Genomic DNA, 22,735 nt, shown 5'->3' with positions numbered 1-22,735 from the left:
CAAACCAGGAGGAGCCCACAGCCATCCCCTGGAGCCAGGAAAAACAGCCACCTCTGGAGCTGCCAGCTGCAGACAGCATGCTCAGAGCGGGCTCCAAAAATCAGTCTCCAGCTGCAGTCCAGCACATGGAGAATTTTGTTTCCAGCAGTGTCTGGATTTGTTTTCTTTCTCCCAAGTCTCCTCAATCACAGAAAATGGGAAAACTCTTTCTCCCAAGATGGATTGTATGCTTGGCAGCAGCAGAACCATAGTCTCAGGCTGCCAGAAAGGTATTTTTTCCTTCCTATCACAGGTGTAGTCTTGGGAAAATCCTTCCATACCTGAAATTCTCCTTGGAGAAATCTTTGGTTTCTTCTGACCCAGCTGTAATTGAACTGCCCTAAGCAGGTCTTGAAAGACTCTTCCAAGAAAATTCCTCCTGGGCTGCCTTCATGGGGCTGGTTTCCTGGATAGCCATGGGCATTTCTGGAACTGGGATGGAGTAATCTGGAGATGGTTTTCAGACCTTAGAAGCAGAAGAATATCACTAGAACTGCCAAATGCAGATGGGATAATAGTAATTTGTGACCCAGAGGATTGGCAGCACTGGCCTGTTTGGCCATCAGCCAGGCTGGCTGTGAAAGCAGAAATGGGATTGTAGATGGGGCTGTTTCTAAAGGCGTGGCCATGCCCAAACTTCCTTAGGACAGGTCTTACAAAAGGTTAAGCTTTGCTGCCTTGGTTGGGAAGAGTCAAGGTCCTGGCTGCTTCTCTCCAACAGCCTGAGGAGGCTTGTTGGACTGGGAAAGAGCCTCATGAGAGAGAGGTTGGATGCCTACAGAAATCAGGGAGATGTTTCCAGGAGAGGGGAATTCCTCCAGCTGACCTGGAGGGTTGTCCTGGGATGGGGAGAGCAGGATTGGCGAGGAGGGGGTGTTGGACGTGTGTGCTCCATGGAAGAGCCATCCTCTTGGCATGACAAAACCCATCCTGTTCTAGCCTCCAAATCTCTTGAGCACTTGGCTGCCTTCTCCTTCTATTTTTCTTTGCTGATCCCAGAGCAGGGCATCCCGTGAGGAGCAAAGCTGGCACCAAGCCTTGGTGAGATCTGGGCTGTGCCAGCCTTTTTGGGAAATGGGGAAGCCCTCAGAGAGGATGATGGGGAAGCCCTCAGAGAGGATGTGGCTGTTTGTTCTTGCTCTGTGGCACTTCCTTGCTCTGGCAGCATTAGGGACACGAGCAGACATGGCTTTAGCACAGCAGAGGTGACTCCAGGCTCGTGTCTGAGTTTGGTGTGGCTCTTGCCCAGGTCCTGGCTGGCTCCAGTGCTGGCTGGTGTGGGCTGATGGATTTTGAGGAGCAGGGTGACACTGCCCAGCAGGGTGGGAGCAGCCGTGTGTCCTACGCCAGGATGCTGCTGGGAGCTGCAGCAGAGGAATCCCGCAGAGAGCCCAGCCGAGTAATTTCTTGATAATTTGGGGTCATAAAATTGTCAGTGCATGCAGAGCACAGGGATTTTGTACCAGACCAACCAGATTTCTCTATTGCAGCATTAGAAGCTGAGAGAAGGAGAGGCAGCATGTGAGCTCCTTGCTGCAGCATGGTGGCTTTTGCTAGGTGAAGCTCAGGTATTTTTTATGGATGGGCAGAGATAAATGATGCAGTTACTGAGCCAGCACGAGGAGTTCTCCCATCTTCTTCTCCTAGGATGCAGTGCGCATCTTGGAACAGGGAAAAGGGGGCTGTCGTCTCCCTGCAGAGGGAAACCCAAAAACCACAGACAAGGCACCAAGCTCCCCTGCCCCTCGGCACGGCAGCCTGCCCTGGGAGGCCTCCCCAGGCCCCCCTTGCCAGGGCAGCCCTGCCAGTGCAGGGAGCTGGGGGGCTTGGCAGTGGCGTAGCGTTGAGTGACCAAGGGACGTCGGCGCCAGGCGTGCGGGAGGAGCAGCAGCCCTCGCTCCCCGCTTGAAAGAAAACAGGTTCCCCTTTAAAGACTGTCCATGTGCTGATCCTCTGCATGTGTTCCATGCCTCCTTCCGCTTGGAGAAGTTGTGAGTCCGCTTGTCTGAGTGCGTTTTTTCTTTTCTTTCTTAATTATTATTATTATTATTATTATTATTATCATTATTATTATCGTTACTTTATTTTTCTTTTCAGTCTCTTTAATTTCCTTATATATTTTCTCACTCCTGTTTTTCATTTATCTTCCTCTCTCCCCTCCCCTTCCCCATGACTGTATCCCCCTCTTCCTGTCCAGCCCTGCCCCGTTTCCCTCGCCTTCTCTCCTCTCCGTCAGCATGGTGGTGAAGTCTGTTGTGTAGATGAGTTGTGGTGTCTGCAGACCTGTAGAAGGGCACCCCTTCTCTGGTCCACTGTGACCAGCCCTTTCCTCCCTCCCTCCTGGCGGTGCCTTGGCAGCAGCAGCAGCCCTGGCCTGGGGCTGTCACCACTGTGTTTCTCTGGCACCTCTTGTGCTGAAGGATCCCAAGCGTTCCGGGATGGAGGCAGCAGCCTCGGAGCAGAGTGGGAATTCTGACTTGCAGGAACCTCGTGTAGGAGAACTGAACTCTTCATGTGAGGAGGATGAAGGGTTGAAGGACACAGTGGACTCCTTTCAAGTGGATACTCTATACAAGTGGATGCTCTAACATGCCCAAACTGGATGTCAATGTCTTGGCTCAAGGAGAGGAGGAGACAGGGAGGATGTGTTGAGACCTCCATCAGGTTAAATATATGTAAATATATCTATAGTATCCTTGAATCTCCTGGACCCTTCCTTTATATGGGTTCCCTTTCAGAGTGGATGATTTCAGGGGTCTTCTCCCTTATATCTTTGCTTTGTACACAGAAGGACATTTGAAGAATAGCAGCTGTGATGTGTGTTGGGCTGGATCCTTCTCCTTTACTTCCTTTTCATGTCCTGGGGCTCTTGGAGGTCCTTCAGTACCTTTGTGGCCTCTCCATTATCTCCCATGCAGTCCAGACATGTGCTCATGCAGAAGGGTTTTCCTTTGAAGACTCAAGGAAAGCTGCTGCTCCAGGTGTTGGTGGTGCCTCGCAGAAGGTTGGTGTCAGGAGTTCACGTGGGCTTCTCAAACCTCCTTTGCTTGGCTCTGCACTGAAGTTTCCAGAAGAAGTTCGCCCACCTCCCTAAACATCTCATCTGTTGGTATTCAAGAGCTCCTTCATGCGTGGGCAGCTGCCCAATATGTGAACTCTGGGGGCAGGAAGAGGCTTTTGGCTGAGCTTAAAATGAAAATTAATTGGGAAGAATCGGCGCCCTTTGAAGAGATAAAGGGTGGGCAGAGCAGATAAAATTTGGCTGCTGAGTAGCATAATTTTGTCCTCTGTATCCCTTCCTTGCCAGAGGTCAGACAGTATTTATGGTGACACATGGGTTCAGTGCACTCACTGTTTATGTTTGTGTGTATAAATACGAGTTCAATTACGGAGAACTAGTGGAAATGAGCTTCAGGCAATTTCCTCATAATCCCTCATGTAAATCTGTTTAATTTTGTCAGCATGCCACGACAGCTTCTTCTTAGAAAGAAAACAGAGTGAAAAGAGAAAGAGACTTTTACAGGCTGAGCTTTAATAACAGTGGCAAAAGCTGTCTGGGTGGTGGGAAGAGGTGGTAGAAGGCAGGTGCTGGTGGGCAGGCTGATGGCAGGATCACCAAGCTCGGTGCTGTCCAGGGCTTGGCACACCTGAACTCTCTGGGTGATGGAGCTGGAGCAGCTGAAGTCACGTTAGCCAAGTACCTGCAGGAATGCAACTCATCTACACCCCACAGAATGTTGGCTATAAGTGGAACAAGCCTGACATAGGCCATTCAAGCAGGAATTGCTGCAGGGAATGCCATGCTGTGACCTGTGGGTCACTGTGGTCCTGCCTTCAGCCAGCAGGGTTGAAGCTCAGTTGGTTCAGCTCTGAGGGCAGAGCTGCTGCTGGCAGCATCTCTCACAAGAGGCTGATTGCACTTGGGAAGGCGTTTGAGCTCTGCAAATGTAAACGTTGTCTTCTGGATGAGGAAAAGCTTGGATCCAGCCAGCGGGACTCCCGGCATGTCTAATGAGCTGCTTCATCTTTGGCTGATGTGATGCTCTGCTGGGAGCTGGAACAGAGGCTCTCCAGGAACTCTCCGCACCCTGACGTCTCTGTTGCGTTGGAAAACATGAAAAGGAGCTTTTCTGTGCCCAGTAAAAACATGAAAATGAGCTTTTTTTGTGCCCAGTGTTTGGGTTTCTGTTGCGTCTGCTGCGCCTCAGCTGCTTCTTCACCTCACGCTGCACTTCCCTGGGTGCTCTCCAGTGCTGCCAGCAAAACTGAGAAGCTTCGCAATCACACTCATCTTCAAAAAAACCCAAAAACCCTTCTGCTCCCCAAGGGGAAAAAGCTCCTGGGAGCTCCTTGCCTATGCACTCCAGCTGAAATTTCAACGCTCTGGAGGCCCTTGGGATGTCGGATGGGAAGCGCTGCTGTCACACTGTGCTCTGCACACATGGGGACCCACAGGGGAAAGCCTGCGGGGTGTCTTCAATGCCAGCCAGGCTCTGCCTGGACCCCAGGGGAGATGAGGAGCTCCAGACTCTCCGTGGGTGGGCGTACTCTGGTACCATAACCCGGGAGTGCAGGGTCTGTGCTCCAGCCCATGTCCTTGCCCTTTCCCTGCTGCTCCTGCCAGCAGTCACGGCGTTTTTGCAATGCTGGATGGGGCCCACTTTGCTGACAGACAGGGGGACATCCTCCTCAGTGATTCTGTGCCCCAGCAGGAGTCTGAAGGCACTGATGTTGCCTCTTGCAGCCAGCTGAGGTGGCTTCTCCTGCCCTCCTGCTGCCCGTGGCTTGTGGGATTTGCTGATCACTGCCCTGGTCACAGATGGATGCAGGAGCTGCCATCAGCACTGTCCTCTGTGTGGCTCCTGTGACAAGGTTTGTTTGCTGACCCCTGGTGACCAAGTTGTCAGAGCAGAAGAGCATCATCTCCTCCTCTGAATGGTGCCGGCAGGCTGGTTTAAATCTCCTTTCTTCACTGGAGCCTGGCTTAAAGTGTTGGCTTTATCACAGTGAAAGGTGCTTTCTGGAAGCTTCCAGTCTTCTCTGGACACCTTGTCTGCAAGTGGCTTGGGTTTATCCCAGATGGCCTCAGACTTCTTCTGTGGCATTAGAAGCTGGTGACTCTTGGAGGGTCGTGGAAGTAAAATGGAGAGGAGGAAGGAGATGGGAAAGCAGCAAGAAGGGGGGGATGCTGTGATGTGCAATAGATAAGAGCTGGACTGTCTGCTCTCCTAAGGAAAAGGTTTTCCTCTAATGCTCTGCTCTCTACAGCAGTCATGCTTTCCAGGCCTTGGATGGGAAAAACAGGTACAGTGAAGGAAATAAAACAAAAAATCTCTTTGCAAAGGGGAGGATACTGCACCTTGAGCTGGTTCCTGTAGAAGAGTTCCCCAGGGGGTACAGCTGATAAACTATTCCTTGCACCTGCTGGCTCTCCTGCAGGAAGCACCCCTTTGCAAACATCCTCCTTGTCCTTGCAATAAAACCCTGTCAGTGTTTCCATTTCCAGCTCCCAGCCTCTCGTTGTTCCAGGAGCAGATGCTCCTGTGCTGTTGCGTTTCTGTTGTCGCTTCTCACAGGGACCTGGGAGCGAGGTACCTCTCCCAGCTCTGTCGGTGTGTGCCCTTGGTGTCCCTGTCTGTCGTGTGGCCCCTGGTTTTTCTGGCTGTGGGAGCAGGGCCAGCAGGATCCTGCCTCCCTGCTGTTTGTGGCGCAGGTGTTGTCCGCCCCGGGTGGCTCGTGGTGCCCGTCTCAATGCTGCCGTGCCGCTTCTGCCTATCTCTTTCTCTTCTCTTTCCATCCCAAGGGGTTTCCTATCACTTCCCAGAAATGCCTTATCGGACATAGGATCTGCCCCGTCCTGTTTTGTCTAGCAGTGTTGGCATGGCAGGCAGGTGAGCTGGGGATGCCCACGTTGGATGTGGCACCGGCTAGGTCGCGGTGCTGCTGCAAAACCTGGAGGAGACATAGGGGCACAGCGGGGACGCCTCACTTCCTCCATCCCGTGCTCTGGCACACCTGGCTGGCCCTGCTCCCTCGGCCCTGGGTTTCTCACCTCTTCCTTTTCCATGGCAGAGCCAGCTGGGATCGGCCGATCCCCCACCGGGGACGCCCAGAGGCCCGAGCATGGCCGGGAGCCGCTGATGGCGCGTGTCTGCTTTTCCTTCCTAGAAAACGTCCATCTCCGCCCGGGGACGCTGCTGCACCTGAGAGGCTCGAAGCTCTGAAATACCAGCGGATAAAGAAGCCCAAAAAGTCATCCAAGGGCTCCTCGAAATCCAGAAAACAACCCAGTGAGTGCGAGGACCCCATGGTCCCCAACGGCATTCCCTGTGTCCTGCTGTGAGCAGAGCTTGGGCAGATCCCTGCCGGCTCCAGCGCTGGGGTTCTCCAAGCCTGTTCCTGGATGCTGCCCTTGTTCCCTGCCTCCCAAAGGGATGTCTCCCCTGGCTGCTTGCCTGCAGGTTGTCCCTCCTTTGCTCCTCCAAACCGAGTCCTTTCCATGCATCTCCCATATTTAGTAATTTGTTTGGATTTTGAGTGTTAATTTCATTTTCCCTGATGCCCAGCGTTTTCCCTTCTTGCCATGCTGCCTGTTGAGGGCCAGGCTTGCTGTGTCACCTCCCTTTTTCAGCAAGCAAAGCGCTCTGCTCTGCCTGCTGCTGGCTCCAGTCCCATCTGCCTTCTCTCCCCCCTTCCCAGATGGCTCTGCCTCCCAGGTTCAGCACCCTCCCAGCTCTCAGGTACTGTCACCTGACGAAGCTGTCTGCCTCCGCAAGAAGAAGAGACACCCTCGTCAGGACCCCTTCGCCCGGCTCTCAGCGCTCAAGGACGACCTCTGCCACCGGCAGCTCCCTGAAGACCAGACAGCCATTCTCAACAGCGTGGACCACGATGACACCAGTGGACACGCCACCCTGCTCTAGCCTAGCGCCGGTGCCAGGAGGTTGAACAGGAGCGGTGGAGGGAGCTGGTGTCACACCACGGGGGGATGGAGGTGATGGGAAAGAGGAGGGGACACCCCTAAGCTGTCACCTCTCTGAGGGGTTCGGTGGCTCACGGCGGGGACGAGCTGGGGGGACCCGGGGGATGCTTAGGGGAGGATGCTTTGGGCTGGGTGTTCCTCAAATCCACTTCTCCCCCACCCCAAACAGTTTGGGTGGGGTGGGAAGGGGGGTGTTGCACCTCGGTGTTGGAAAAGATCTCTAGGCTTCAAAGGCATGGATGGAGCTTTTGACATCTGCGTCGGCAGCGCGCGTTTAGGGGGAAAGTATGGGATTGAGCAGCTGGCCCTCAATCGCCAGAAGAAGTTGAATGACACAGGGTGTAATTAAGTGACAAGAGCCTAACAACCCAGGCGGGAACTGGTAATCCCATGAATCTGATTATGATAAAAACATGACCAAATAATCCCAGGAAAGATGTAATTGTGAAAATCTCCCTGCCTCCCCCTTCCCAGCCTCCTTTGACGTAAAGGTAACAGCAGCAAAACCATCCGTGACATCTTTCCTTACCTATCTCTGAAAGGGAAAAGCCAGAAAGACCCCCAGCCTTGGAATCAATGTGAGAAATCACCATTTGTCTGTGTGCAAACGCACTCGAGCCTCGGTGACGTGTGCTTGATGCCGAGCGAGCGCGCAGGTGCGGGGCTGACGCGATCTGAGGGTGTTTCCCCCTCCAGGTGTGGCGTGTGCCAGCTTTGATGAGGGTGGGTTTGATTAATTCTGCCCGACTGCTCTGTGTATCTCAGGCAAATGTTCTTCAGCGCCGCGTGGTGATGTGATTTCTTACTGTGTGATGTTTAATCCCTGCCCATAACCGCAAAGGGGGAGACGCGGGCGTGCGAGCGAGCGGGGTTTGGCTGCCTGGTCCGCAAAGCCTCCGTCGGCAGGTGCTGAGCCCCAGGGAGAGCATCTGGAAGTGCCCAGCTCTGCGGATGGACGTGGACGGCTCTGTGCAAAGCTAAGCCCAGCGTTTCGCGCCAGCTTAAAATATGTTGCTGCTGGTTTCACCGTTTTTCCCTTTTTCCTTCCTGCTCCAGCCCGGTTGTGTCGGCTGTGACACCTGCCAGGGTTGTGTCCCTCCCTTTGCTCCCTGTTCCCCTCAGTAATGCTGTTCTAACTCTTCACCAGAATGTATTTCCTCTTCAGAATAGGGTAGGTTTGGTGGCTGGTGGTTTTCTGGATTGCATAGGCCTTTTTTTTGGTTTGTTTTTAGCAGGCAAGGTGTAACCCGGGAACAGCTGGGCTCACTTTTCCTGCTCTGCCTCCACTCTCTGACTGCGTGGCCTTGGGCAAGTCACTTGACCTCTCTGTGCCTCAGTTCTCCCATCTGTAAAATGGGGATAAGTCATATTTGAGCACTTTGGACAAGCACTTGGTGGCCTACAGACTGCAAGTGCTATGTAAATGCTTAGTGCTAATACCAAGCAATCCCTACCTTTAAAATATTTAGAGTTGGTTCTTTTTTTTTTTATGTTTGAAGTGGTAAAATCAACCACTGCATCCAGGTTTGCACAGTTCTTCCTCTGCGGTAAAGTGCTAAACCCTCCAGCCTGCCTGGGAATAAAACACCGAGTGTTTCATGTAGATATTCTTGCTTTGAGTGGATTCAGGCTGTAGAAAAAGTGTCAGGAGAGCTGGAGAGCCTGCAGGCATGTTTTTAGCCCCAGGCTCTCTATTTGCATATGAAACTTTTGTTTATTCCCAGGTAGAATTGCCAAGAGATTCTCTGCAATCTCGCCTTTAATTCTGCTTTGCCTTGGTTTTTGCTCTTGCTGCTGGTTGAACCTCCAAGGGCTGAGATGTTTGGAGGAAGACGTGAGCTCTCGGTTGTGATCTGGCTCTCTGACCACGCCACGCTTTTAGGTCGGAGCCTGTTGATTGCTCTGCCTCCATATACCTGGTTTTAGAGGTTGTGCTTCCTTTCCCAGCAGGATGCTCGGGAACCTGTGGCCACCAAAAGCAGAGCACTGTGTCTTTTCCAATCTCCAGGCCCTAAGTAAGGTTTGAACCGCTGGACAATGAATCCTCTATATCGATAACCAGATATTTCTGAGCTTTAACAACTTTCTCAAACCATTACCAGGTTTGTCTTGGGAAGGAGGGAGGGTCTGGCAGAAATGCCCCTCTCTTTCCAGCCTGCACCAGGGCTTTTTATTGACGTGACGAGTGACCTGACGTAAGAACCTCAACTCTCAGAGTGAGAACTCAACTTTGCTAACCAGTATGACTGCGAATTTCTTTTCTTTGGGTGTGTTTTTAGGGTTTTACCCTAGAACCCGCTCGGATCTGAATTGATTTAATGCCATTCTCCCGCTCGGCAGCGGGGAAAACTCTGCCTGGCTTGTCCAACTCCAGCTCGCCGGTCACTCCAGCCAGGCTGCTCCTGATGGACAGGTGACCCTCGGGGCTGGGGGAGGCGTGGAGGCTCTGTGCTGCCCGTGCCATGGCCAACTTGCTCTTCCTTTTGCTCTCATTGCCTCAGCCTCTGGAACAGAGGGTTGCTTTTCCATTTGAGTGCTTTCCAAACGATTTACGACACCCGTTCGGATGGGCCAGGCGCTGTCTTCAGGCTCTTGAGGTTTCTACCTCAGGACTATGCCCCATCCCATCTTAAGGAGCTCTAGAGGACTTGGAGTGCAGGGCAGGTTGACGGAGCATGCCGGCTTGCTGGGTCAGTCTTTTGAGATTTGTTTTCCTTTTGCAGGTGTTTTGAGCCACTGGGCTTTTCATGGTCTTCGACCTTTAGAGGCTGGAGCTGCAGCCCTCTCTCTTTCAGCCGTGTACCTGCCACGCTGCTGGAGTGGGAAATCCCGCCCGGGCGCCTCGTGGAAGCAGCTCCTCCCTAAAACCATCCTTAACTCCTTTCCCTGCTAGACCGAGTTACCTTCCGATAGACTCGGGCCGTGCTTTGGCTGACTGGCTCGCCTCTTGCTTTGGCAACCTCCTCCTCGCTTCTCCCAGCCCTCTGGTTTCCATGCCCTTCAGGGTTGCTCCTCTCTCCTTCCGTGGACCTGGAAACATCGAAGCCGTGTCAGACGATGCCAAACACTTCCCCCATTTCACCCCCGTTTGAACTCCGTGTCGCTTTGGTGGTTTGCAAACACAGCTGCTGTCGCTGCTGCTGCTGCTTCTTCATTATTTTTTTTTTTTTTCCTTTCATGCTGCAAAATATATCTTGATTTTTATCTTCCTGGGCCAAACTCTCTTATTTTCTAAGCTGGTCTGAGGTAGATGGCTCTTTCTGTATCAGTAACTGTACAATTCCTCCTTTCACGTTGTGAACATGATGTTCCATTAGGTCCCTTGGCAAATCCTGGCCCACGGTGAAAAAATTCCTCTGAATCACAAGGATATTGTCCCTGGGCTCTGCTGGGGTGTCAGTGTAGGGATACCAGCCCAGTTTTGGGGGGGTCCTTGCTGGTGCTTCTCCCTGCAAGGTGGCCATGGTGGGGATGCTCCAGCACTGGTTTCATGCCGCCTTGGGGGTTGCAAGACTGGGACACCCTGAGCTGGGGAAGGTGACATGGAGAGGTGGGTACAGGATGCCATTGGGATCCTGTGGAAAAGGGGTGCTCCTGGGGTGCTGTCCTTTGCAGTCCAACAATGAGTCCTGGAGCAGGCAGGGAAAAAGGGCAGGAAAAGTGCTTTGCCTGCTTTTCCAGCAGGGCTTGCTGAGCTCTCATCCACGTGTTTCTAAGGTGACTTTGCTGTGCAGCCCCAGCAGCGTTTTGGCTCCGCGGTGTTGACATGAAGGAAAATGAAAGTTGGTGTAAGGGGGGGAGAGGGAGCGTTCAGGGCTCATTTGTGGGGCCCCGTTTCTGTGCTTGCCACTAACAGCACCCACAGGCACAGGGAGTGATGAGTTTGTGGGATGGGGGAGCTGCCAGGTCCCCGGGCCCCTTCCTAGTCTGAACCTCAGCATGGTTTGCAATCTGCCCCCTGAGTCTCCATGAGCCCTCATGCTGTCTGTGTGAGCAGGGCATGCTTTTCCTGGGGGGATTCTCATTCCTGCTCCCCTGTGACTTGGAGGCTGCTTTGGGGCACTGGGGGACTCCAGGCTGTTCATCTGGTGTTTGTCACCTTGTCAGCTGGCTCAGTGCCACTGGAGGAAGGCTGGAGGTGATGCTGTTTGGATATATAGATGTAAAGGGAATAACAGCTTGCTGTACCTACCTCTGGGAGTGTTGAGGACACTGGGTATGCGATCAGCAGCCCAGGCACGGTCCTGGCAGGGCTTAGTCATGTCTGGTGGCATCCAGACATGACACACATTCCAGACTCATTGCTGCTCCCACCTTGCTGTCTGTATTAGGACAAAATCCGCCTGGCATTTTGGTTTCTCTTCCTGCTTCAGGCAGTGACGTAGATTTGGGAGTTCTTGGAGTTTTGGGTTGGTTTCAGCTATAGCTCTTGTCTGGAGGTATTTTTCCATGAGGCTGGACCTTCAGGGATTTCCACACGTCCCACATGGGCTTGCTGCAGCCCCAGACTGAAGTCAGGGCTTTTTTGGAAGGAAATCTTCTCAAGGAACCGGAGTAAAACCCACTGTACATATGAGATATAAATAGCTAGAGAAGCGTAGGACAAAGGTAGCTAGGTTTGCAGAATTCAGTAGATTTGCATGTTGGGGTATGTGTGTGTCATGGGGAGAGTTTAGAGCTGTGCTGGGGCAGGGGATCAGGATGGGCCAAGCTGGGAAGGGGCTGGGAGCAGCTGCAGCCTGAGGGGAATTTGGGGATGGAGAGGCACCGGCGCGCGATGCGCTGCGGCCCTGCTGTACACAACAGATCACTCTGTTCCATTATTTCATCCCCAGTTTTTAGCTTTGCTTTGTTCATTGTCTGTGACTCACCCCTGGGCCCTGAGATGGAGGAGCAGGAGGGACAGGTCCTGCGCTCTGCGTGTCCGAGGCACGTGGGGCATGACATGGGACACGACACAGGAGGGGGATGTCACGTTGCCTCATCCTCGGTGCCATCGCTCAAAGAAAGAGCTGCACCACGCAAAAACCCTTCCCTCAAGTCCCTCTAGATGCTGCTCTCTGGTTACTCGTGTGAAAGCATTTTGCTTTGCGTCTGTTCTTCCCAGAGAAGTGTGAGTCAGAAGGGATGAGAGAGGGATACAGCTAAATTTGTCCCCTGAGCTGAGGAATGCAGCACTGGCTGTGCCAGCCAGCCCCAGCAGTGCCTCCCGGGAGGGACAGGATGTTCTTGACAGTGTCTTTTTATTTTAAACCTCATCAGCAGGACTTTGAAGATCTGAGGCAGAGAGGGGATGTGGTCACCAGTGATGCCAGAGCTGGTACTGATGGGGGCAGCTGGATTCAGGCTGGATCCCCACTCTTCTCCCAGAGCCATCCCTGTGCTGTCTGGGTACAGGGTAGTCCTTACAGAAAGCAGGATATTTACTCCCATTTTGCCCTTTCAGCTTAATTTTTTGGGTTTTTTTTTCTGTTTCTGAGTATCTTGACTCCTCTCTGCCTGTGTTTGTGGGAAGGAGAGGTGGGAAGTGCAGTTGTTCCTGTTAGAGATCTGTCAGGGAACGCTTGATCCAGGAACTGAGGGCTGGCAAGCAGCGACCACATTTGGCAACTCTGGTGCCAGCAAAAGAAGAAACTTAACACTGCACTCAATTTCCATCCGCTGGCACATCCCCAAGCAGGGAGGACCAGTGTGGACAGATGGGAGCCTGTTCCCCTGCCTGGGTGACTGGGATGAGAGGGAGCCGTGTTTGCCCATTTTCCCTAATTTCAGGTGTTTTGGCACAGCTGGCTGAGCTCTTTTCCTCGGCATTGTGTGGCAGCAGGATGAGCATCCCCAGTCCTGGGGCTCTGGCTGACTTTTGATACGTGCATGGATGGAGGAGGGACCTGGGGAGGGGGTGGGCAGAGGGGCTGGTCCACGCTCGGGGGTGTTGGATGAGGCAAGCATGTGCTGTAGAGGTAGATAAGGATTTTTGTACAGGTTGCAGTGGGGTGGGAAATGCAGGATGGAGGGGCTGGCATCCCCCATGGAGGACAGATTTTTGCCCAGATTTTATATTTACCATCGAAATGACACTTTCTCTCCCAGGAGGGCTTTTATTCTTGTTCTCCTGAGGTTGCAGGGCTGCAAAAGAGGGTGCCCATCTTCCCGGGTCTGAAAGCTCTTCAGATTTCCACCCACTCCCCCCCCAGTACTTAGATTAAAATAAAACACACAAAAAAAAAAGACTTGAGAAATGAGCCCCAGTATCTCTATCTAAAGAAATGATATTGGTGTATCGAAACCGCATTGTATATAAAATTAAACAAATATATATTTACTCTCTATTTTAGAAGGGGGGGAGAATAAATATTTAAAATAATTCGTTAGTAATAGGTGTCAGAAACTTCTGTGCAGCATGAGAGAGGCTGTCAGAGGTGGGGAGAGTCTCAACAGCAGGAGCAGAGCGAGTATTTTTACATTATATTGCGCTTCAGCTTCTCTGCTTCTCCATCCACCTATAAATAGACAAAAATATATATACAAATATATATATATATATATAAAAATTATATATATCTAAGTCACATAGCTGTTTTATTTTTGTATCCATGCCTAGTGCTGTTTGAGCAATACAGTGGCGAGGGAGAGGAGGGCTGGGCCAGGCTGGGGGGCTTGCAGTGCTCTGGGGGATCTGCCCTCTCCAGACCCAGCATCACCACTGTTTGCTGTTTCAATAGGGAAAAAACACTAAAAAGGGACAAAATCCTGGGATGAGGAAGCCTGGGCTTGCTGCCAGCTTGCCCAGGGCTGTGGTGAGGTGGTGTTTCCACTGAGGGCTGTCTTGGGCTTTTTTTTCTCAGAGAAAAAAAGACAAATTTCAGCTCACAGGAGCATCAGGCAGCTGCAGCCTGGGGGGTGGCACAGGGTGGGGACACGCTGTGGGGACAGGGTCCCCACGCTGCTGCCTCCCTGTCACCTGTCCCTGCTGCCCTGATAAACCTCGAGGGCTTCTGAACCCCTCAGAGCCACCCAGGTGGCCACAGGGGGATTCTCCAGGTCCCTGCACCCGGCTGGAGCGGGGAACCTGCTCTGTAGGGAATGTCAGGACCTGTCCAGGAGAGGCCCGGGGCTTACTGATGCTGTGGGGCTGCTGGGGTGCACTGGGGCAGGATGAGGGGCTCTCCATGCCTGGATGGGTGGGATCTGGGTCTCTCCCTGCCTGCATAGGGTGAGGGGCTCTCCCTGCCTGGATGGATGGGTTGAGGGGCTCTCCCTGTCCCTATGGGTGGGATTTGAAGCTCTCCCTGTCTCTCTGGATGGGATGGGGGCTCTCCCTGTCCCTATGGATGAGATCTGGGGCTCTCCCTGCCTGGATGGATGGGATGTGAGGCTCTCCCTGTCCCTCTGAATGGGATCTGGGGCTCTCCCTGTCCCTCTGGATGGGATCTGGGGCTCTCCCTGTCCCTCTGGATGGGATCTGGGGCTCTCCCTGTCCCTCTGAATGGGATCTGGGGCTCTCCCTGTCCCTCTGGATGGAATATGGGGCTCTCCCTGTCCCTCTGGATGGGATCTGGGGCTCTCCCTGTCCCAGTGGCTGAGGTGGCATCGAGCCCTGGGATGTGCTGAGGATATTTGGGGCTTTTCCTGCAGGGCAGAACGGACCCGCCGCATCCCTGTCCCCTTCCCCCTGGGCCGTGGCAGGAGAAGGAGCCAGTTTGGGACTGAGCAATGCCAGGGAGCTGCAAACACCCCTCTGCCTTCTCTGGGGCACGATTTGGGGATTGTCTTTGGGCAGTGGCGACCGGGGCTTCGCTCCCTTTGGTCTGTGTCCCTCAATCCTGGGCTCTGGGGGCATACAGGTGCTGTTGTTTGGGCTCAGATGTCCCCAAGGGGATGGTGGCACAGCGCTGGAGTGCTGACACTCCCGCAGAGCTCCCTCAGCGTGGTGCCCACTCGCAGGAGCTGCCCCCTCGCAGCAGCCCCGTGTCCTCCGTAGGTGTCACCTGTATTTTCCATGATATTTCTCTCTCTTCTTCGTCGGGTCTGGGGGGGGGGGCTGGGGTGGGGGATATTTCTAATATCCAGCCGAGATTTGTTCAGCACCAATTCTTGATATTCGAAGCAAAGCATGTTTGGTGGAACTAACTTGCATTTATTAGCGGTAAATACATAAGTGAGTATTTTATATGTTAAAAAAAACAAAACAAACGGAGAAAAAAAAAAAAAAAAAAAAAAAAGGATGTCAGGAGAAAGAGAAGGGATGAGATTTCTCATCATTCAGTGTCCGGGCTGGGGGGCTGCCTTGCCCCCCCCCGGTGGGGCTTTGGGTATTGCTGGGGGTGGGCAGGGGGGCGGGCAGCTTTCTCCTTTCCCCATGTCCCCCTGGAATCACTTACAGAAAAAAAACAGGCAAAGGAAAGCTCGAAATGTTTACAAAGCACACTTCCCGCAGTACCGTTAACCCTCTGGATGCCAAACAGACACATCAGGAGCTGCCTCTCCCTGCGCTCAGGGCTGGTGGCTCCCACAGCATCGTCCTGCTTCCCTTGGTTTCTTTGGTTTGGTTTTTTTGGACGCCATCCCCGCTGCCTCCATCTGCGTGCACCTGCCTGGAGCTTGCTGTCCAGGGGTGGGGGGTTTGCTTCTGCCCCTTCCCAGGCTCTTCCTGCTCACCTGGGAGCTGTCCAGGGGTGGGGGGTTTGCTTCTGCCTCCTCCCAGGACCTTCCTGCTCACCTGGGAGCTGTGGGAAGCTGTCCAGAGTGGGATTTGCTTCTGCCCCCTCCCAGGATCTTCCTGCTCACCTGGGAGCTGTGGGAAGCTGTCCAGAGTGGGATTTGCTTCTGCCCCCTCCCAGGATCTTCCCACTCACCTGGGAGCTGTGGGAAGTGCCTGTCTCTGCTCGGGAGGTTCTGGCTCGGTGGGAGATGCTGGCACTCACTCCTTGCCCTCCCAGATGCACTTTAAGGCCAAACTTCCCTTTGTTTTCCTTCTCTGGGGCTGGCACAGAGCAGGCAGGGGATGCTCCCGTGGCCCCAGGGGGTGCAGGACCTTCCACACATCTGTGCAGGCTCTGGTCCCTTGGCATTGCCCTTTGGGAATCCTGGGAATGCCCACGTTGCCATAAGGTTCATCCTTTGGGCATTAGGGGATCACAGCTGCACTGCAGCTCCTCGGGGAGCAGCCCTGGGAGCATCTCCAGCTCTCCCATGGGAGCATCCCTGGCTTTCTGGGGGAGCCCAGACTTTTTAATCCCCTTTTAATAGGTTTGTAGACTCTCTGAACCCTCGTAGACCTCCATAGGTAGCTCTTGATTTAATCCCCTCCTAACCCCATAGTGTTTTCCCCTAAGGCAGGATTTTCTTCCGGACCCACCCAATGCATCTCTGGTTGCGTGGGACAACTTTTTCCTCCTTTTAAGAAGAATTTCTTGCCTCTGGATATAAAGACTAGACCTCCAACCTCGTTTCCATCTCTTGAATGTCGAGTATTACAATGTATAACACACGTTAGGGTGCTCTTTGGTGCTGTTTCAATGGTAACCAGTGGAACTGACTTTTTAAAATAACAATAACAATAAAAGAAACTTTAGTGCCGCTGGTTCCATAACGTTCGTTCGTTGTCGTGACTTTTTTTTTTTTTCTTCTCTTTTTTTGGAAGTTTTGTTAGGGCTTTGTTTTCTTTTTTTCTTTTAATTCTTTTTTAATTTTTACTAAACAGTGAGTAGCGATCAGCTGCCGGGTTTCTGTGGTGATGATTTTAGTGACTGGTGGATGCTGTGAGCTTGGTGGGCTGCGTCAAAATTTAGTGGGATTTGGGATCAAGTAGCTTCATTTTGGAACTGCACACAGCAAAACGAGCATTTGATGGGAGCCCAGACGGCAACTAGAGGGTTAATTTTTGAACTTTCAGGTATGTTCCTCAGAAGAAAATAATAATAATTAAAAAAAAAAAAAAAAAAAAAGATAATAGAAACAAAACACTATTTTTTCAGTAAGCTTTTTTTTTCTGTAAACGATTTACAAATAAATCTGACATGATGGTGCTGTACCAAAGCCTTATACGAAACTTATTCCGCTCTCTCTATAATCTCTCTGTATCTGTATTGTTGCTCTCGGCCTCCACCAAGGCCAGGAAATGCCAGCAGGAGGGACCGATGGCCCGCGCTCGCCATCGGCATCCCTGGAATTCCCCGGGATGGGAATCGTATCCCTGGAATTCCCCGGGATGGGAATCGTCATTCATTCCTTCATTCCCCGGAATTCCTGGCCCGCGGGGAGGGAAAGCCAAATTTCAGCATCACTCCCCAGGCGCGCAATGAGGGGCACAAGTCCCTCACCCCAAACTCTCCTTCCGACTGGGTGCTATCCTGCCCTGGGCAGGGATCTGAGACCTCCAGGGCGTTTTATCCACCGAGCCCCCTGCTCCGGGGGATTCCCCATCTTCCAGCCCAGCCCGACCTCCTCCGCAGCGCTCAGCCAAGGCAGACCCCTGGCTCTGCCCTGCGAGCCCTCTCCCAGCCCTTCCCCTGGGGAGCTGGGGCTGCTTTGAGAGCTCGAAGCAATAATCCCACTCTGCCAAGAAAGTTGGGTCCTTTTGGCTCTTGGACTGTTGTCAGTTTAATGAGTAAATGCTCATAAAGCCAACAAAAAAGGGGAAGAAATGAGAGTTTGAAGCCCTGCCTTACTGGGAGTGGCTGGCCCCTCGGTCTCTGCCTGTTGGAATTTTAAGGCCTGCTGAGTATTTAATTTATCGCCGGTAACATTGCATGTTCATAGATTGACTTCTTGAGTTGATTTTTTTTTCTTCTTTTAATGTACCCACTATAAGAAATTCTGGCAGTGTTGCAATGTTACGTACAACTAGCCATGCTGTAGGAGAATGATGGGTTTTGGAATCGATTAACTTGCTCCTCATGTAACATTACCCTGCTTCAGAAATGTTTTGTATTTTGATATAAATAAACATTTGCTAAAAAAAAAAAAATCTATAAAAAGGCTCGGTTGGTGCCATTGATTTGCTCGGAGGGGCTGTGGGGAGGGGGTGGGCAGCCCCACAGGTGTTTGTGGGGGATGCTGGGCTGTTCTTTGCCCTAAGCATCCCAAGTTGTGTTGTCCTCATGGGATTTGCAGCATGTCCCAGCTGGTGCTCCAGGCTGAGCTGGATTCTGGGATGGGCACTGATGCTCAGGTCCTGATTTTGGGCAAGGAATAGGAGGGGAGACAGCCCTAACCTGATCTGGCAGGGTGATGATGGACAGTGAGCCCTGTCCCTTACTGTCCCCTCCCACAGCTTCTCTTTCTCATCCCCCTCCCCTTTACCTGCTGCCTTTGGAGTTTTTTCACATCTTTTTCACTGATTCATCCCGCAGGAGCCCCAAGATAATGAAATCTGTGTGCAGCCATGGAGCGTGTCCAGGACTGTGTGGTGCCACCTGTCCCCAGGTTCGCTGGTGACCGTGCCATGCTGTCCCCAGGCTCATTGGTGGCAGTGCCCTCTGTCCCCAGCCTCGCTGGTGGCCATGCCCCGCTGTCCCCAGGCTTGCTGGTGACCGGGCCACGAGGTGGACTGTGCAGTGCCCTGCTGTCCCCAAGCTCACTGGTGACCGTGCCCCGCTGTCCCCAGGCTCATTGGTGGCAGTGCCACACTGTCCCCAGGCTCGCTGATGGCAGTGCCCCACTGTCCCCAGGCTCGCTGGTGGCATTCTCCGCTGTCCCCAGGCTCGCTGGTGGCAATGCCCTCTGTCCCCAGACTCGCTGATGACCGTGCCCCGCTGTCCCCAGGCTCGCTGGTGGCCGTGCCACGAGGTGGCAGTGCCGGCTCGGCAGCTCCCGGCGCTGGCGATGCGCTCCGAGGAAGAGGAGGATGCCTCGATCACCTCCAGCATCGCTGCGCTCCGTGTGTCTCCCACAGGGCTGGCATGGAGGGGATGCTGCTGTCTGTCTGTCTGTCTGTCTGTCCATCCTTCTGCTTGCCCTTGAGCTGTCCCCCAGCGCTGGGGTCTGCACCAAGTCCCTGCAAGGATTTTAGGGGAATATGTGGTACCCTCACACCCCTCAGCAGGCTGGGGACAGGGCTCAGCCCCTGCAGCATCCTTAGGGTCGGTTCCAGGGTTAAACCCGGTCCCAGCTGAACCCTCCCAGTGAGCAGGGATGCAGCTCAGGGCACTGCAGCATCTTTGGGGTGCCAGCTCTGGGGCTTCCCAGTTAAACCCCACTCCAGGAGTGAAGTTTGCTGCCCCCAACTCCCTTTTGTTTCCATCTCTGGGCCCTGAGGCAGTGAGGTGTCCTTGGTTGCCAGGCCTGGAGAGGAATTGTTGTGTCTGCCCCGAATGGGGAAGCAGCAGCTCCCACTGTGTGTGGAGTTTGGAGTTCTGCACTAAAGAACTGCAGGGTTGTAAATAGATTAAAAATTTAAAATCCTAAGGCATCAGAATGATGCTGCTGGAGCTCACCCAGGCTGTGTGGGTCACAGAGATGCTCCCTGGGCTGGGGGAGGACAGCACTGGTGTGCCTGGCAGCTGTGACCCCCAGTATCCCCAGTTCCCCAAGTACAGGTGGGCAGCCCAGCCGTGCTGGTGGCCTGGGGCTGGTCCCTGGCCGTGCTTTCAAGCCTCTCAAGGACAGCTGACATTTCCTGAGGGCAGTCTGGACTGTGTCCAAGGGTGCAGGGGCTGAGAAAATGCCTTGAGCTGCAATCAGAGCCGAGGTGCTCACAGCATTTTGAACACCTGTCCCCAGGTAAGAAATTTATTTCCCCTCCCAGGCAGCATTCCCCTGCTATGGAGCCCCAGACCTGGCTCCTGGCTCTCTCCCAGCCCCACTGGGGGCCAAACCTCTGCTGCCAGCATGGGTGGCACTGGCAGGAGCTGGCAGGGATGCAGGGGATGCTCTGTGCCCTCCACAGGTAGGTCTGGCTGGAGTCTCTGCTATCAGTGAATTATTGATTGGATTTACCGCCACGGCTCTGACAACACCATTACTGCCTTTGACTTCATGTTTAAATCATCACTCCAATAGCTCTGAAAGATGAGATCTTTTATTTAAAATGCACTCAGTGCTTCTTTTTGATGCCCTGGCTCCATGTGCTGCTGGCAGGGCTGGGGAGTGCTCAGCTGGGGGAGCACAGTCCCACACCAGGGGCTTTGGGGACACTCAAGGTCACTCTGAAAGAAACTCTCACCTCATGCTCCAGGTGAAGGCTGCAGCTAATGGGGAGCTGCAAGGAGCTGTGCAATGCCCTCTGCCCCCTCTTCAGCCCCATCCATATGAATCCCTGGGGCTGGTGGAGCAATCTGGGAGCTCCTCCAGGGCTCTGTGCCCCCAGCTCACCCCACTGTGCTCTCCCATGCTGTGTCCCTGCTCCCCATCCCAAGTGCTTCCCCATCCCCAGTGCTCCCCATCCCCAGTGCTTCCCCAGCCCACCCCACCCCACTGTGCTCTCCCATTGCTGTGTCCCTGCTCCCCATCCCCAGGGCTTCCCCAGCTCCCATGCTGAATCCCAGATGAATCCCCTGTGTCTCCACAGCTTCTTCCCACCCTGACCTGGCTCTGGGGTGTGCAGGGCAGCTGTGCTGCTCTGGGGCTGCACATTTTGGGGCACAGCAATAGGTATAGCAGGTCCTGAGGCCAGAATTCCCCCACACCCAGCTGTGGGGCTGTTGGGATGCTCAGTGCCATCCCACTGGCAAGCTGCACTGCTCATTCCAGCAGGACCACAGCGTTCCCTGCATCCCCTGCTTGTCTTTTTATCAGCTTTACCATCCAATATTCCCAGGCTGCTTTGTCTTTGCTTTACATTTATCAATATTACCAGCTGATCCCACAGTCCCCCTCGGTGGGTTTATTAATATTGCCCTCTGATCTGCAGGCAGCAGCCACGCTTTATATTCCTGCCCCATCCCCAGCTCCTCCAAGCCCCCACGCCATGTTTAATTAGATTTTCTCCTTGGCTCAGGCAAACACAAATTGAGCTCCTGGTATCTCTGTGCTGTGCTGGAGCTGGTGCCTGGCTGAGGTGGACAGCATCCTCCAGCACATTAATATTCTAGTGCTGGTGCTCGTCTTGGGATGGTGCAGTCTGGGGGGTTTGCCTGGAAAAGGGATTGTTTCTACCCTTTCACACCCTGTTTTCTGTGGATGGCAATTAATTTAGCAGGGAAATACCTTTTCCTATGAGGTCAGGGTTGAGAGTTCATGATTAGGAAGCAGAACAGGATCCCTGGGTCAGAAATCAGAGCTGCTGCTTCCCCCTCTCCCATTGCATTCCCCCCACCCTGCTGCTCTGGGCCATTAATGTCATTTTCCAAGGAATCCTTCTGGGCTTGGCTTTCCCCAAGTCAGTGGGGACCAGCATCAGCCTCTCCCACTGCTCCATGGCAGCTTTTCCACATCAGAGGGAAAGAAAATTGTTTATGCAAAGTTTGTCAGTCCCTCCAGGCACGGAGGGAAGCGCTGATTGTTCTCCAGCTATCTCAAATCTTTTGCCAGTTTCCAAAATTAAAATTTTTCCCTGTGTCTTGCAGACGTATTTGGTGTTCGTGCTTGGATTTCCAGACTTACTGTCCAACAGCTGCAGATTATTATTATTATTATTATTATTATTATTATTATTAATAATAGCCATTACTATTATTACTATAGTATTACTATATTACTATTATAGCAATATAGTATTATTATATATAGTTTTACAGTAATGTAGTATTATTATTGTATATAGTATTATAGTAATATAGTATTACTATATTACTATTATTATAATATTTAATTTATTTTTATTTTTGTTTTTATTTTTATTTTTATTTTTATTTAATTTTAATTTTAATTTTAATTTTTTATTTTTATTTTTAATTTTTATAGTAGTGTATTTTATTTTTTAATTTAATTTAATTTCATTTAATTTAATTACCCCACCTCCCCAAAAATAAATAAATAATTTTATTTATTGGATTTCTCCTCCTGCCATGGTTTCACCCTTTATGTTTTCCTCTTCTCCCAGGGAACACAGGATGTAATTTGCTCCAGGGATGCTCATGCAGAGACCAGAAACCCCTCCTGGGGCTGGATCTCCTTTCTCAGCTGTGATCCCATGGGGCAAAGAGCTTTCCATGCTGGCAGCCTGTGGTGCTGCTGGGATGCAGGATGTGCTCTCCTTTCCCAGCCCTGCCAGAGGAATGTGCTCCTTGAGTCAATAGGAAGCTAATTAAGCCATTTATCTGGGAAAAGCAGCCACTCCTGGTGAGCTGAGCTGGCAGGGTGGAGGAGGAAGGAGCACAGAGCTGGGGAAAGCAGCACAAGGCTGTGGGCTGCTCCTGGAAAGGGAGAACCTGACCAAGGTGGGTTTCATCCCCAGCATTCCCTGCCAGGACCCAGCCCATCCCTAGGTCAGATCCTGGTCTTGCAAGTGCTGCCTGAAATGAGTCCCTGAGGATGCTGCAGTGCTAAAATCACCAAAAAACTGCTTTTCTAGCTGAGAATTTGGTGCTCAGTTCTATAACACCCACCATTCTCACCCATACTGATGAACACTGTTTATTCCCAGCTGTCAGTGCATCCCTCTGGGTGTCCAGAGTTGCCGAGGACCCCGCCAGGGGGCTCAGAGACCCTGGCACGCAGCCCAGAGCACCTGGGGATTTGATTTTGACCCCTGGAGCAAATTACCAGCTTTGTATGAGGACCTGAAAGTCACACAGGTTTGAATGGTGTAATAACAAAATGATCACAGCGTGA

The 22,735-nt window shown here is 52.5% G+C and overlaps 1 protein-coding gene across 1 annotated transcript in view; it reads left to right on the top strand.

Moving 5' to 3' along the window:
• The window catches only part of IGSF9B (immunoglobulin superfamily member 9B), a 41,649-nt gene extending 34,661 nt beyond the window's left edge, over positions 1–6,988 (top strand). Inside the window, exons 19-20 of the mRNA XM_059488351.1 lie at positions 6,208–6,329; positions 6,739–6,988. Coding sequence (XP_059344334.1) covers positions 6,208–6,329; positions 6,739–6,962 — 346 coding nt within the window. The 3' untranslated portion in view covers positions 6,963–6,988. The remainder of the gene's footprint in view (positions 1–6,207; positions 6,330–6,738) is intronic.
• Positions 6,989–22,735: the final 15,747 nt, after the last annotated feature.

The sequence above is a fragment of the Ammospiza nelsoni genome, chromosome 24, assembly GCF_027579445.1.
Source record: "Ammospiza nelsoni isolate bAmmNel1 chromosome 24, bAmmNel1.pri, whole genome shotgun sequence".
NCBI classification, from domain to species: domain Eukaryota; kingdom Metazoa; phylum Chordata; class Aves; order Passeriformes; family Passerellidae; genus Ammospiza; species Ammospiza nelsoni.
The sequence above is the reverse complement of the archived record's forward strand: the minus strand, read 5'-3'. Positions and strand labels throughout refer to the sequence as shown.